This window comes from Nothobranchius furzeri, chromosome 12, assembly GCF_043380555.1.
Source record: "Nothobranchius furzeri strain GRZ-AD chromosome 12, NfurGRZ-RIMD1, whole genome shotgun sequence".
NCBI lineage: Eukaryota > Metazoa > Chordata > Actinopteri > Cyprinodontiformes > Nothobranchiidae > Nothobranchius > Nothobranchius furzeri.
The window spans coordinates 72830036-72845124 of NC_091752.1; the positions used below are offsets into that span (position 1 = coordinate 72830036).

General features: G+C 45.7%; 1 protein-coding gene across 4 annotated transcripts in view; it reads right to left on the reverse strand.

Annotated features, from left to right (window-relative positions):
* Positions 1-15089, reverse strand: part of wizb (WIZ zinc finger b) — a 119740-nt gene that overhangs the window by 32214 nt on the left and 72437 nt on the right. For 2 of the 4 annotated variants that reach the window (XM_054738612.2, XM_070543076.1), the window contains exons 10-12: positions 9981-10547; positions 9444-9896; positions 8825-9328 (exon numbers count right to left, since the gene is read on the reverse strand). In XM_054738612.2, the coding sequence (XP_054594587.2) occupies positions 8825-9328; positions 9444-9896; positions 9981-10547 (1524 nt within the window). The remainder of the gene's footprint in view (positions 1-8824; positions 9329-9443; positions 9897-9980; positions 10548-15089) is intronic. The other 2 variants (XM_054738610.2, XM_054738611.2) reach the window with 2 other exon arrangements.

The window sequence follows — 15089 nt, forward strand, 5'->3', positions numbered from 1 at the left end:
ACTGAAATGAATGAGATACCGGCTCAGACATTGCCCGGCCAAACAAGGTCTGCGTAAGGTGTAGGGGAACCAAAGCACCCTGATGAAAATTGGGCCATTGAAACAAGACGAAAATGGGCGAGATGTAAGAACATGGATCTATTTTAATGCTACTACTCCAGTAACCCTAGTCAGAAGGGTTACTTGCGGAGAATGCGGGAAGAATCGTTACTACAAAGCCCACACTCAACACTAGCAGTCAAATGTCTAGTAGCTCAGTGTTCCAACATCCACATACAACTGCTATCACAACTTGACATTGACAAGATACAACACAAATGCTACAGCAAGGGGGAGCCAGGACACAAGGTCAGAGGAGAGGTAACATCAACTCCCCATCCAGAGAATGGGTACGAAACCCTAATAAGTGAAACAACGATGAACGAGGCAGCAACTGACCTGATAGATAGACACCAGGCAACCCCAATGCCAACTACAATGCTTAAGTGAAGTACCATCTGAAATCCTTGGAGATGTGAATGCAGTCCTGAGAACAATCCCCACAACCACCATCACTGAAACGAATGAGCTGATACATACTTCAGCGGCAGTGATTCTTAAGATGCTTGGCTATAAGAGCAACAATACCCACCATGGAAAAGAAGGTTGATAGCCAAAATCAAGGCAGCACACAGAGAAGTGAGCCAATTGTCAGAGCTCCAGAAAGGTACAATGAGAAAATATGGACCCAAGAGCCTAAAGCCCGAATCACACTGTGCGATTTGTGGCCGTCTGAGTAAAATCCCACATTGGGAGCCTAATCGTGATTTTAAAAATGGTGAACGTGAGAGTGATTTGCAAATCTGTGGTCATCCAGTCTAGCCGGCTCCGCGACAGCATTTTGAATCTTCTCACAACCCAAATCAGCCCCCAACAGTTTACAACCGTGCTGACTCCTGTGTGCAACCGACCAATGAAAACACACCTTTGGGATGCCACAGCAACAAGGTTCCACCTCTCTGAGCTTCGATTTCAATTTATGTTTAAAATGCAGATCATAAACTACACACCAGTTTATATTATTGTTCATAGCTCAACTTACACCAGAGTTATGCTTAAAATAACTAAACTACATTTTTTGACCATCCGCTGAATTGTGAAAACCATGATTTTGTGATATATGAGAGCTGAGAGATGTGCTCACAAACAAAAAAAAACAACAAAAACATGAGATCCCTTTGCTGTTGGTGGACATTTCACATATCCAACTGATAAGGATGGTTCAGCAGCGTTTTGCTGCAGAGGGACAGAGGAAGCTGCGCGTGACAGCAGGTGTGAGATGTCACACGGAGCGGAGTGTTTTTATCTTTTCAGCTTTGTTGTGGTTAGCGGCCTGCTTAGTGACATATGATCTCAGGAGGTGCGCTCATGAAGTAGCATGTCTTGCTGGAGCGACACATCGTATAGTCTGACTAACAGACATCTTGAGCCGTACAGTGTGACACCTTTCTGGAGTTCTCACAATGTGCCATGAACAATCCTATTCAACAGCCAAAAATCGCACAGTGTGATCCGGGCTTAAGAGACACATGAGAGAAAGTGAAGTCAGACGAATAAACCGGCTCTCCTCGACCCAACCAGCTTAAGTGTGGCAAGGTAATAATAACAGAGTGGAGAAAGTATCAGGTATGAAAAACTTGACAGCATCACGACCTGACATAATCCATGCCTACTGGCTTAAGAATCTCACTGCATGAGCACCTGGCAGCACAAATGAACCAGCTGCTAAAGGGTGGGATGGATGGTTAATTGAAGGGCGAACAATCTTGATCCTGAAGGACCCCTCCAAGGATACAGTCCCATCTAACTATCAGCCAATAACAGAAGGGCATGAGATAAAGTAGAGATGCCAGATGAGCCAAACATCAGCTGCTGATAGACCGAACAATCACCCAAAACTGCAAATCCAGACACGTAAACCTGTGCACGGCCTGGATTGATTACAAGATAGCCTATGACAATGCAGTGTTCATGGATCATTGAATGATTGCAGCTGCACAACATCAACAGGACTCTAAGAGCCTTCTATGCAAACTTAATGGGGCTGTGGAAAACCACCCTTGAAGCCAATTTCAAGAAAATTGTACAAGTCTCCATCAAATGTGACATTTGCCAAGGACACCACCTGTCCCCATTGCTGTTCTGCATACACCCTCTCAGCCAAATAATGAGACTCAGAATCAACTTTATTGTAAGTGCCCCAGCATCCTGAAGCATAGAAACGTGTCTCCGCAGTACAGCCTGTCCAAGGTTACACACACAAAACATGTAGAACAAAAGAGATACAGGCAGACCACGAGAGCGGCCATCACGGCACTCAATTGCTGATAAATAGCAAGGGGTACATGAGGATAAGATGGGGAGGGGAAAAAAAGACATTTCAGTTACTCCCAACGGGGTAGCTTTGCTATGCAAAAAAACCACCTCAAACATATAGGCACGTACATTAAACAGTTCACAACATGAGACTTCAATAGGTAGGCGAGGGTGCTGGGACCCTGTTTTCCCTCCAGAGTAGCCACCTTTTGGAAAGGCGCTCGATCACTGTTGAATCACAGGTGGGAGGGAGATCGACAGAGAATGAAGAGTATGTTGACTCCTTCAGTTGATGACCTGGCCAGGCTAAGACCACCAATCCAAAGGCAAGGTTGGGTTTTCACAGCATCTGTCTGCCTTCCTTCTTGGATGTTTTTTCTTCTCGCAGCTCAAGGCTACCAGGGCGCCAGATTCATATAAGAACAATTGTTTGGGTTGGCCTTTCAGTTTTTAACTGATCATTCCAGTCTCAGTAAATCCAATTTTTGGGTTTAAGCTTGCCCATACCGTGCACTGACTTTCTCCAAGATCACATCCATCTTGCGCACCAACACAGCTAGAACCTCTAGATTGCGATTCACCTCGAGTAACGTCACAGTCTGAGCAGTTTCCAAATGGCTGAGACTTTCCATGGGTACGGATTGCACTCCAATCGCCCCCGTCTTCCCAATTTTCCAAAATACCAAAAATCCCACTCCAAACAGAAGAAATCCAATAATTATCAGCCCAAAGATCCATACATCTTTGATGTCTTCCACGGACAGCTGGGAAAGGCGTATAATATTCCACTCCTTCCAGGAATCTAAAATATACAACACCAAGTGCATTCTATGTGGACAAGTAGGAGACCCCTGCTCCATTCTCATTGTTGAAAAAATCTTGTCAATCGCATTGAATGACCAATTAACCAAAGAAGCGCCCTGTAGACAGACAGGACAAGAGCCTTGGGTAAAAAAAAAGATAAGGGAGAGAAAAGAGAAGCGTCTGTACTCTCCGGGTTCCAGACGAAGACTCAACAAGACTGGCTATGGATACTGACTCAAGAATGGAACCACAGTCAGCCACCTCCCCTAGCACATGGAGTTTACTTTGTGTAGGAAATGTGCTATATAAATAAAACTGTCTTGTCTTGTCTCTACATGTACGCCAAGAGCGAGTGAGACATTGACTCACTGATCCACGCCACCAGGAACTACAACATTGATATCAGAATATCATTCAGACTTGAGAAGTGTGGTCGAATGGTGCCGAAGAACAGGAAGGTAGTCCACACAGAAGGGGTATCCCTTCCAGAAGGAACAACAGCAGACATTTAGGAAAGCTACAAGTACTTTGGTTTCCCACAAGCAAATGGCAACCTTAATGAAGCCATAAGTAAAGGAGCCACAGCGAAATACCTACGGGGAGTAAGGCCAATCCTAAGAAGCCAGCTCAATGGTAAGAACAAGATCTGGGCAAACAGTTACGCCCTGCCAGTGATCAGATATCCTGCAGAAATAATAAGCTGGCCAAAGGAAGAAATACTGACCACAGATGTTATGACACAGAAGCTCCTAACCATGCATGGAGGGTGCCATCCCAAATCCTGCACCTCTGGACTGTACACTAGCCTTAAGGAAGGAGGCCGAGGACTAGTGAGTATGAGTCATCGTCCAGGATTAAACATCTAAGATCGATAAGCACATCAAGGATAAGGCCCCAACAGATGATGTGCTCAGTGGTTTGAAGGGTTCTGTTAGAATATTTTTCGGTACATTACTATATTATTTATTTAAAGGTTCCATGTGTGAAATCCATTGAAATCATGATTAAAAAAATGCGACTCTTTAGCGCCGTGCAGTTCAGAGAACGTATTGCAGCTACGGTGGCCCACTCATGAGTTTCCAACCTGTCTAGCCTAACCCACACAAAGCATATAGCTACTCTACCAGTTAAAAAAGCATGTATAATTATGACTGTTTTATCAACCTACCAGTCCTGAAGGAAGCAAGCTAGGGCTGTTAGATCTTGAAGCTGTCACGATTCACACATGGAGGAGCGGTGACGTCAGCCTGGAGGTCAGGTGTTGTGAGAAATTGTGTTCCCCTAAATTATTCTGTCCCCACCCCGTGTCGGGGGGGGGGGGGGGGGTAATTTTCACAACATTTGTGATCAACCTTTACGGTAAAATGATGTAATGTAATGTTATGCCTGTCATTTTTATCTATATGTCCTCCTAAAAAAATAAAAACGGTACAGTAAAAACATTCCTGTTTACTCTTTACAAGCTTATTCATCATTTTTGAAAGTTATGTAAAAGGATCATAATCTCACTCAGTTTAACCATCTGTTATTTGAGCTTGTTTGGTCCTCATAATGGACAAAGTTCTGCGAATCTGGAAATATTTGCTCTTGATTGTCTAAGAGAAACAGAATATTACAGGTGAGCACAATTTCTTACAACACCTGTTTCACGTGGATGACAGCAGCTTTGTAAACAAGCTGGCTGCCGCTACCAGCTAATGGATCTGGAAAAGGAAAGAAAACGATCTTTTATGGAGTGATCACTGGCAGTGCCATGGCTGGCAAAGAAGGGTTAGCGAGATGGGGACACCGTTGAGGTCAAGGAAACAATGCCGACTTTTAGGCACTAGCTAATCGTGGCCGTGAGCCATGGCTGCTGAGCCAGGGACACCCTAACCCTAACCCTCACGCTTATACAGACAAGTGTTGTTTGACTGTTGATGATCCATGTTTTTATTTCTGCAGCGAGCCTTAAAAACTTACCTCACACCGCCCAGTTTCTTCCTTAAAATTCATATCAAATAACAAGCTTCCTCCGTGCTGCAAATTTCGTTGCAGGATGAAAATTTTACATCAGTTGTCCCAGGGGAAATGTTCAGCAGACATGCTTCTTCACATTTTAGCCACTGCGTGCCTGCACAGTGTGAGAGAAGGGAGGGAGAGGCGACGCGACATTCTGATCAGCGTCTCTATGGGCTCCACAGTAGCAGCGATAGCCAGCTGGTTGGATCTGCTGTGACAGGCATTGATCAGAATTTGCCAATCACATTTTTTAAATGGAGATTAGCGCATGCAGCCATCATAGGTCACTCAACACAGCGTCCATGTGGAAACTCGCCCAGAAACTTTTATCCGCTGCACTTAAATCACACAAATAAAAATGGCTGCACAGGAACAGGCCCTGAACACCAGAGGCCAAGATCTACCACACCAGACAAAACCCAAGGTGTAGGCTATGCAAAGAGGCCCCCGAGACAATCCACCACATAACTGCAGGGTGTAAGATGCTGGCAGGGAAAGCATCCATGGAACACCACAACCAAGTGGCTGGTAATGTACAGAAACATCTGTGCAGAGTATGGACTGGAAGCCCGAAGGTCAAAGTGGGTAACACCCCCTAAGGTGGTTGAACGAGAGCCAAGCTCCTGTAGGACATTCAGATCCGGCCTGAAAAAATGGTGATGGCAACCCAATTGGACATTGTGGTGGTGGACAAACAACAGAGGACAGCCGTTGTGGTTGATGACGCGATACCAAATGATGGTAACTTAAGAAAAAAGGAACACAAGAAACCAGAGAAGTACCAGGGCCTCAGACAAGAACTTGAGAATGCCTGGAGGGTGAAGACATCAGCGACACCCGCGGTCATTGGGGCAGTAATCCCCAAACTGGAGAAGTGGCCAAAGCAGATCCCAGGAAATCAACAGACATCTCAGTCCAGAAAAGTGCAGTTCAAGAACAGCTAAGATACTGAGCATTACCCTCAAGCTCCCAGGCCTCTGGTAGAGGACCCAAGCTTGGAAGGATTAGACCACCCGCAGAGGGTGAGATAGGAATTTTTTACAGTGAGATGCAGTTTGGGCAGCCCTTTAAATCACTATGATGTTCCTGCATAAATCATTGGTTAAGATAAAAAATTTCTGTTAAATATCTCATTTAGGAGACACACAGTGATGTTTAAGAAGTGAAACAAAGTTAATAGGATTTACAGAAAGTGTGCAATAACTGTTTAAACAAACAACTGCAGGTGTATACATTTGGGCACTACAAAAAATAATTAAACTCAATATTTGGTAGATCCTTCTTTTTTCAGAAGGAACAGCCTCTAAACACTTCCTATAGCTTCTAACTAGAGTCTGGATTCTGGTTGAAGGTGTTTTGGACCATTTTTCTTCACAAAACATATTTAGTTCATTCAGCATTGGTGTCCTCTGAGCATGAACAGCTCTCTTTAACTCACCCACATATTTTCAATAATAATCAAGTCTGGGGACTGAGATGGCCATTCCAGAATGTTGTACTTGTTTCTCTACATGTTTGACATATCTTCCTTTATCCCTCTCTCAAACCATACATCTTCTCCATCCAGAATGTGTAGTTTGTGTTTTTCAGATGTGTGTCCCTTGTCCTTCAGGTGCAAGTGGACTGCAGAGTATTGATCTCTAGAAGTGTCTGTCCTGTGTTGTGCCATGTGCTTGTGTTGTTGTTTTGTTTCCTCTATGTAATGATATAGTCAGCCCTCACTGCATTGGACAGCAGAAATAATGCTACTCCGTTTAGGTATCGTCTTTTCGACTGGGGTTGTACCCGGTTTAAAGTTAACTAGGATGTTGTGTTTGGAGAAATGTGAGACTCCTGCCTCACATGGGATGATGGTGCTTTTGCACGTGGTGTTCTTTTGTTTTGTTTGCTGTTATGGATTCTTTACCAGAACTCTTTGTTGGTTTTACAAAGGCCTCTGTGAAATCAAACAGTCCACTTACACCTGAATGATAAGGGACACACTTTTGAACATGACAAAATACACAGTCCATGCAGCTGGGAGAGGGAAGTCTGGGTCTCTTGACTTAGGCTGTTGCCCCCGCGACCGGACTCTGGAGAAGTGGAAAAGAACGGATGGATGGTAACCTGGCCTGCCAGACTCGTCCTCTGGTTAATTCTGCACAGAGAAAGAGTCTGGTAACTCACAGGCAGAGAGGCGCTTGAGGGGCGGGACTAGCCAGCTCAAAAATAACCAATCAGAAAAAAGACTAAATGCTGACTTTACTGCGCAACGCTGTAGTTTTTTAGCTGTAGTCAAAAAAGGCGTCTGGCAACGGCGCAAACATCTTTCTTTTGTTTTAAAAGAAAGGCTTTTAGCACTTCTACTTGTTGTGGTTTTAAAGACATTCAAGTCATTTAGACCAGAGGAAAGAGCCACAGCGAACTCCGCTGCTGTCTTTAACTATGAAAAATTTAGCGTCACTGTGTGACGTCCGCGACGCTGTAGTTTGTTAGCTGTAGTCAAAAATGGCGTCTGGCGACGGCGCAAACATCTTTCTTTAGAAGAAAGGCTTTTAGCACTTCTCCTTGTTTTAAAGACATTCAAGTCATTTAGACCAGAGGAAAGAGCCGCAGCACCATGTTTATGACAAACTCTGTTATGGTGTGTGATGTACGCTGCTCAGCGCTGATTGGCTCAGTTAGAATTCTCAGGGGGTGGGGTCATTTGAATAGGAGAGTTCCCAGACCCTTTGTGCAGAATTAACCAGAGGAGGGGTCTGGCAGGCCAGGCTAGATGGATGGATGGAAAGTACACAATCTGGACAGAGAAGATGGATGGTTCGAGAGATAAGTAAAGGAAGCCATCCCTCAAAAGAGAAAACCCTACACTAAACAGGCGGGGGCTTCATGTTCCATCTTTCCAGCACAGATAAATGCAGCTTTATTCTAAAACAGTTTCATTCTAGGTCCCATCCTCCTGCATCTAATGAAATCAACCATTCCTACACAATCAGGGCTTACGATTTCCACAACTCCTCGGGGGGTAGGGAGGTGTGGTTTTCATAGGTAGTTTCCGCAACAATAGACGGCTACAGTTTATAAGCTTGACTCTCCCATACTCCAGTCAGAATTGATAAAGCTCCTCAGATGAGAAGCAAAGCATCTTCAAAAATCCAAAGTAGTCCAGTAGCCTTTGTTAGAACTTTTTGGATTACCATGACCTGGATGACTGAAAAATGTCAAGAGCAAACCTGAAAAGGTTACCTGGGTAAGATGTTATTCTAATCGAGGGGACAGCAGGACATGAGAACAGAACCCCAGCTCACAGAACATTGTACAAAGCTTGTCCTAGTTTCAAAGTTGACAAAAAATTTTAACAACACTTGCTTTTAATTGTGCGCTGCAAACACCTCTTTAAATCAGTTCAGCAGTTTAAACTTGGTGCTCTGAAGGCCCAAAAAGCCAATTGTACAGTTACAAGAAGACATTTACTACTGTTGATGTTATATTATAACCATTTTGTCTGAACGCTTATTAAATTAGATTTTATCAGTTGAATCTAAAAATTTCACTAAAATCAAGCCCTTGAAATGGCCTTAATTACATGCAGTTTTTATACATCATCTCTGCTAATGAATTTATGACTATATTTTGAAGTTTTCACAGCCAATTGCTGTATTGAAGTACTCATTAACACATTTACCCAAGTTGAGAGGGAAAACATTGTCAGAACTGCTCCAGCTTGAGCTTAGAGGCTCAGCAGGAAAACCTCCAGATCTCCCAACAACTCCTGGTATGGTGACCTCCAGCTGCACCGGCTCAGGCTTCGGCTTCAGTGTCAGGCTACTGAAAGATGTCAAAGAAGCTGAGCTGGACTTGGATGATGCCAACTGAGGAGGACTGGAGGGTCGTGTAAAGGCGAATGGCAGGCGGCCAAGGAGGGTACCTGAGGGCGATGAGGAGGCTGAAAGAGGAGAACGAGGGGGTCCTGGAGAAGATGGTGGTGTTTTGTGAGGTTTTAGAGGAAGTGCACAAGGCAGGCCTCGCCTTGTGATGACCTCTCGCAGGGTGTCAATTGGTGAACCATTTACAGACCACTCAGTAATACCCATTTGGCGAAGGTGGGAACGTGCATGGCTGGAGAGTCCCTTGCGGTTCTCAAAATACTCCCCACAGTACTCACAGCCTATTTCCTTTGGAGGTTCATCTAAAAGACCAGAGTGATTATTAATTTTTAATTTGTGAGAAAATAAGATTCTATCTTCTACCACATCTAAATATTCACCCTTGTTTATAATCAGGATTAATGACGTATCACTTACTGTTCGGAAGGGCCATAAGCTCGCCACTACTGAGGCGGAAGACCTTCATGGAAGAGGCCTTAAGACGCTTGACAGGTTGGCCTGGTAAAGACGAGGCAGAGGAAGAGGTAGCTTTGAGTATTGACCCACTCCCAGCTGTAGTCACCTTGTACGGATGGGATGAAGATGAAGAGGACGATATTGTGAGCAGGGACTGCTTTGATGAGGGGAGAGTTGCAGTTACATCCTGTGGTTCTGTGGGACTGTCCAGCTCCAGAGAGCTAGCTTTGTGCTTGAAGTCATCAGTACCCATAAACTGATTGAGGAGGTTGATGGGGGATCCTTTGGACTCAGAGTATTCTACACCAAAGTGTCGCAGGTGGGCTCGAGCATGGCTGGAAAGGCCTTTGCGTGTCTCAAACCAGGCACCACACAGCTGGCAAACATTGTCCTTATCAGCGTCTGCCTCCAGTGCTGAAAACAGAGAAAACTACAATTTCAACAAGTAGAATAATTAGATAGCGGAAATGATACAAGGATCAAATCTCTAACACTTACTGAGGTTTAGAGGGGCATCGTTCTCCTGTGGTGCCCAGAGTGGTTTGGCTGTTGAGATTGTTGATACAGCAGAAAGGTTAGAAGCCATGCTTTTTATTCCTCCAACCTTGTGCTCAGGGGAGCGCAAGGGGGAAGACACAGGAAGTAGAGAAGAAATAGGGACTTTCTTCACTACTGAGGAAGGTGAGCCAGAATGAGATGGAGCTGGAGAGGCACCAGGGGAAGGTGTAGGTGTGGAGGAAGAAGAGGGTGGCAACGCTGCTGTTGCTGGTTTGGCCAGGCTGGAGTGATGAATGGGTTCCTCATTCAAGTCCATTTCTTCTAGCCCCTCATTTTTCACGGGGACAGATTGGGAGGGGTTCTTCTTTTTGACTTGCTTCAAAAAGGAGGGGCTGATTTTCCCATCTATGCTACGTTCCTTGGCGATTTTGTAGAGTATTTCCACAGACGGCCCACTGTTCTCCGAGACGGTGATACCCAACTGGCGCAGGTGAGCTCGAGCATGGATGGACAGACCACGCTTACTTCCAAATTGGGAGTTACATACTTCACACTTCAAACTCTGCACTGCAAATGTGAAAGAAACAAAAAACATCACAAAACTGAACAAAAGGCATCACACTTAAATGTCAGGAATCATTCTTGTGGCAGACCTAACCAGCAATGCCAGGTGATGTGAGTCAAAGATGTCGATCTTGTAACAGTATAAGGTTTTTGGGTTTCTTAAACTGATGGTTCTGTTATTTAAGTTTCATATGTTTAAATATGTTTGTTTCTGACCTTGTCACATCCTTATACATGTTGCTTCAATCACTAACTTCTCACAACTGTTCATCTCTACACCAACTCAGCTGTCCACCCTCTGAAATCACCTCTCCCAGCATGCAATCCTTTGTTTTTTGCACCCATTGTCAGATCCTCCTCTTACAAGCGTGTCCCTCTTCCTATCTGATATTTTTGTGCATAGGCCTTTGTTTCCCATCTTGTCAGCTTAATATATTTTAAAGTATCTATTCATGTCAGTTTCCTCATCCTTAAATTGGCAGTTTTGGTTCCCATGTTTATTTCGTTAAAATATTTTCAGCGTGTTTTTGTGACGGATACAGTATATTGATGCAGATAAAAATTAAACATTCACCCATTTTCAGCTGCTTCCCCAGTCGGGTCGCAGGGGCAGCAGCCTAACCAGAGTGGTCCAGACTTCCTTCTCCCCAGCCACTTGGGCCAGCTCAAACTTTTCCTCACTTGTGAACAACCCTGAGACACAAACTCCTCCACTTGAGGCAGGACCTCGTCCCTGGCCTGGAGAAGATTTCTACCCTTTTCAGATTCAAGACCATGGTCTCGGATTTAGAGGAGCTGATTCTCATCCCAGCCGCTTCACACTCGGCTGCGAACCGCTCCAGTAAAAGCTGGAGATCATGGTCTTATGAAGCAAATAGGACCACATCATCTGCAAAAAGAAGAGATTTGATCCGTAGGCCACTAAAACAGACCCCCTGAATACCTTGGCTGCGTTTAGAAATCCTGTCCATAAAAGTTATGAAAAAAATTGGTGACAAAGACCAGCCTTGGCAGAGTACAACTCTAACTGGAAAGGAGTCCGACTTACTAACAAAATATAGACCTAACAGCCCGTTTTAAAGGGCCTGGTATCCAATCCTCCGGGAATACTACCCAAAGGGCCCCATAGGGCCCCCCGAGGGATGGGGTCAAACTCATTCTCCAAATCCACAAAACACATGTAGATTGGTTAGATGAACTCCAACACACCACGCAGGAACCCCTTACGGATATAGAGCTGGTCCAGTGTTCCATGGCCAGGACGAAAACAGTCTTCCTCCTGAATAAGATGTTTGACAATCTGACGCATCTTCCTTTAGGGAGACCACCACCCCAGTCTGCCAGCCTAGTGGAACTGCCTCAAATGTCCACGTGATACTGCAGAGCCGTGTCAATCAACACAGCCCCACAACATCCAGAGTCTTAAGGAACCCCGGGCTGATCTCATCCACCCCCAGTGCCTTGCCACCAAGGAGTTTTTAGACCACCTCAGTGACCTAGTCCCTAAAGATTGACAAATCCAACCCAAAGTCACCTGACTTTGCTTGCTCACTGGAAGACAAGCTGGAGGGACCGAGGAGGTCTTTGAAGTATTCCTCCCACTGATACACAACATCCCGAGTAGTGGTCAGCAGCACACCATCACCACTGTAAACAGTGTTGGTAGAGCACTGCTTTTCCCTCCAGAGATGCTGGACAGTGAACCAGAATCTCCTCAAAGCCGTACAGAAGACTTGATCCACAGTGTCATCAAATTCCTCCCACGACCGGGTTTTTGCCTCAACAACCACATGAGTCGCGTTCCGCTTAGACTGTCGGTACCTATTGGCTGCCTCTGGAGTCCTACAGGCCAAAAAGACCCAATAGCACTAATTTTCAGCTTGACAGCATCCCTAATTGCCAGTGTTCACCAGTGGGTTCGGGGGTTGCCACAACAGGCACGGATAACACTGTGACCACAACTCTGGACAGCCGCCTCGAGAATGAAAGCATGGAACATGGCCCACTCTGACTCAATGTCCCACTGCCTCCTTCAGGACATGTTTGAAATTCTGTCAGAGGTGAGATTTGATGCTTCTTCTGACAGGCTCCTCCAAACATTTACATCAGAAGGTCGCAATATGTTTAGGCATGCCAGGTCTGACTAGCATTCTCCCCTACCAGCAAAGCCAACTCACCATCAGTTATTTGTCAGTTGACAGCTCCACCTCTCTCTTCACCCAAGAGTCCAAGACATGCAGTCACAGATCAGATGAAACAACTACAATTTCAATCATCAATAGGGGAAGTACCACCCCAGTCTGCCAGAGAGCAAGATGGCACCAGCCTCATTGATCATGGCGTGCCATCTCTCACTTGAGCATTTGATTTGTCCGGTTTTTTGTTTTGTTGTGTTCTCTTCAATCTGTCTGTTTGCTACTCACATATGAATGGGGGACCTTATCGGAGTTAAATGTTCGCTCCGACGCCGTCACTCAACCAGGCTGGCCACGGACCATTGGATCCTTTGCTGGCTGGAATACCATCATTCCTTAGGTGTCCATTTGTTCCACACTGCAGAAGGAGGAACCGGTAGCATCTGGAAAAGTGAGACGGACGCCTTGTCAGGCTGCGAGCTAGCATGCAAGCTAGCATACAAGCTAGCATGCACTCCACGGAAGGATAAATTTTGGGCAAACATCCCTAGCAATCATCGGCTTGATCTGGCTCGACTGCACTGGAAGCCAATTCTGTGGGAAAGGGTTTGACCGTTGGCTCACAGCGTTCGCTGGTGCAGAAGCGCAGTTCCTGAAGGGGACCTGACTTGCTGAATTTACATATGTTAGGAGTGTAAGTCTTGGACACCTCCCTGGACTACAGGGCTATAACTGCTGCTTCATCTGGTCACCGCTTTGGGCTCATCAACGCTAGGTCGATCATGAACGAGTCCCACATTCTGAATTACTTCATTAAAACTCAGATCTTTGACATCCTCGGCACAATGGAAACATGGATCCCCCAGGGGCACTTTAGTGTCCTAGCTGAATTGTTAACAGATTGATATATTTGTTTTAATTCTCCCAGGGGCTGTTGGATGGGGAGGTGGCCTGGCCTGGGTCATCAAGGACTGTTTTGGCTGTCACCAAATTAGCTCAAAAATGTCCTTCCACAGTTTAGAGTACTCATTGTTTGATTTTGTGTCAATTTCTGAATTTCTGAGGATACTTATTTATCATCCACTAAAATTTTATCTGGATTTTTTTTAATGACTGCTGATTTACTGTCAGTTTTTATCCCAAGGTTTGGTCATGTTGTCATGTTGGGTGATACACGTTTTGCCCAGATAAACCAATGGTTGAGGAGTTTTTTTATTTTTTATTTTCCCATGTCCTGTCTGGCTGTGAAGCAAACAGAGTTGATGTCTGAATGCTGGTGACAAGCCTTACAGATTTTACTCTCAGGTGGAGCATCAAGGCATCTGCTTTTAATGTCACGCCTGATACTTACAACTTTATTATTGTTTTTTGAATGCTTTGTAATTTCGACCGGACATGGACACAGAAATGAAAGAGAAAGGAAGAGAAAAAAGGTGTGTGTGTGTGGGGGGGGTGGGTGGGTGGTGGGGGGGGTGGGGGGGTGGGGGTGTTAAACTATCAATGATGAACAAGAGTCTGCTTCTAGGCCTGCAGAAAAGGGACACACAATACAAAGGGAGCAAGCTATCACTGCATCAACTTGAAGAAATGTAAAATCAACGTTGTTTAACTGAATAATCACACGATAATAAATCACAGTGCATTAAGTGCCCACCACAGCCTTAACACAAGTGTTGAACGTGCCCAAGTCCATACTTATGAGAGCACCATGTGAGCACCTGTGTGTGTACACGCGCTAGTCTATGTAAGGTTTCTCTATAGGAGCGTCCAATAGAGAGTGTGAGGGGCCACAGATCTGCCCCCCAAAGATGCATAGGAGATGGAGGGAGCTCCAAGTCCCAGAGATCCAGGAGCTGCCCCAGAGCACAGGGACCCCAAGGAGACCGCGACCAGAAAAGCCCCCGCCCCCCTTGAGAGGCACAAAGGATCGCCTCGGGGGGCCACAACCAGCAGCCGGCAGAGTCCCGGGAGATATCAGAGGCAAGCCCACAAGCCCGCCTGCAGCCTCCCACCCCCCAGCCGTTCGAGCCCAGGACCTAGCAACTTGAGACCTAGGGGCGACCACCCCTAGCGGGGACCCAGCAGAGCCCAGGGACCCAGATTCCACCAGGCAACCACCCGGATTGATCAGGCAGACGCCAAAAATCCTAAACCCCCTGACCCGGGAGCCACGAACAATCAGGCAGACCAAGGCACCACACTCCACACCAGGTGTGGCAGGGGGAGGGGAGATGAAGATGAATAGCATCAAAACAAGTCCCAGGAGAAGGGAGGAGTCAAAGGCCCCACCTGACATACACAGTCATACACGGACACAGTCACACACTTCCTCCCTCATGCTCACACATACACATACAACCTAAGACTTACAAAAATGAATGCTAGACACCCACTCATGCTCCCCATGCAC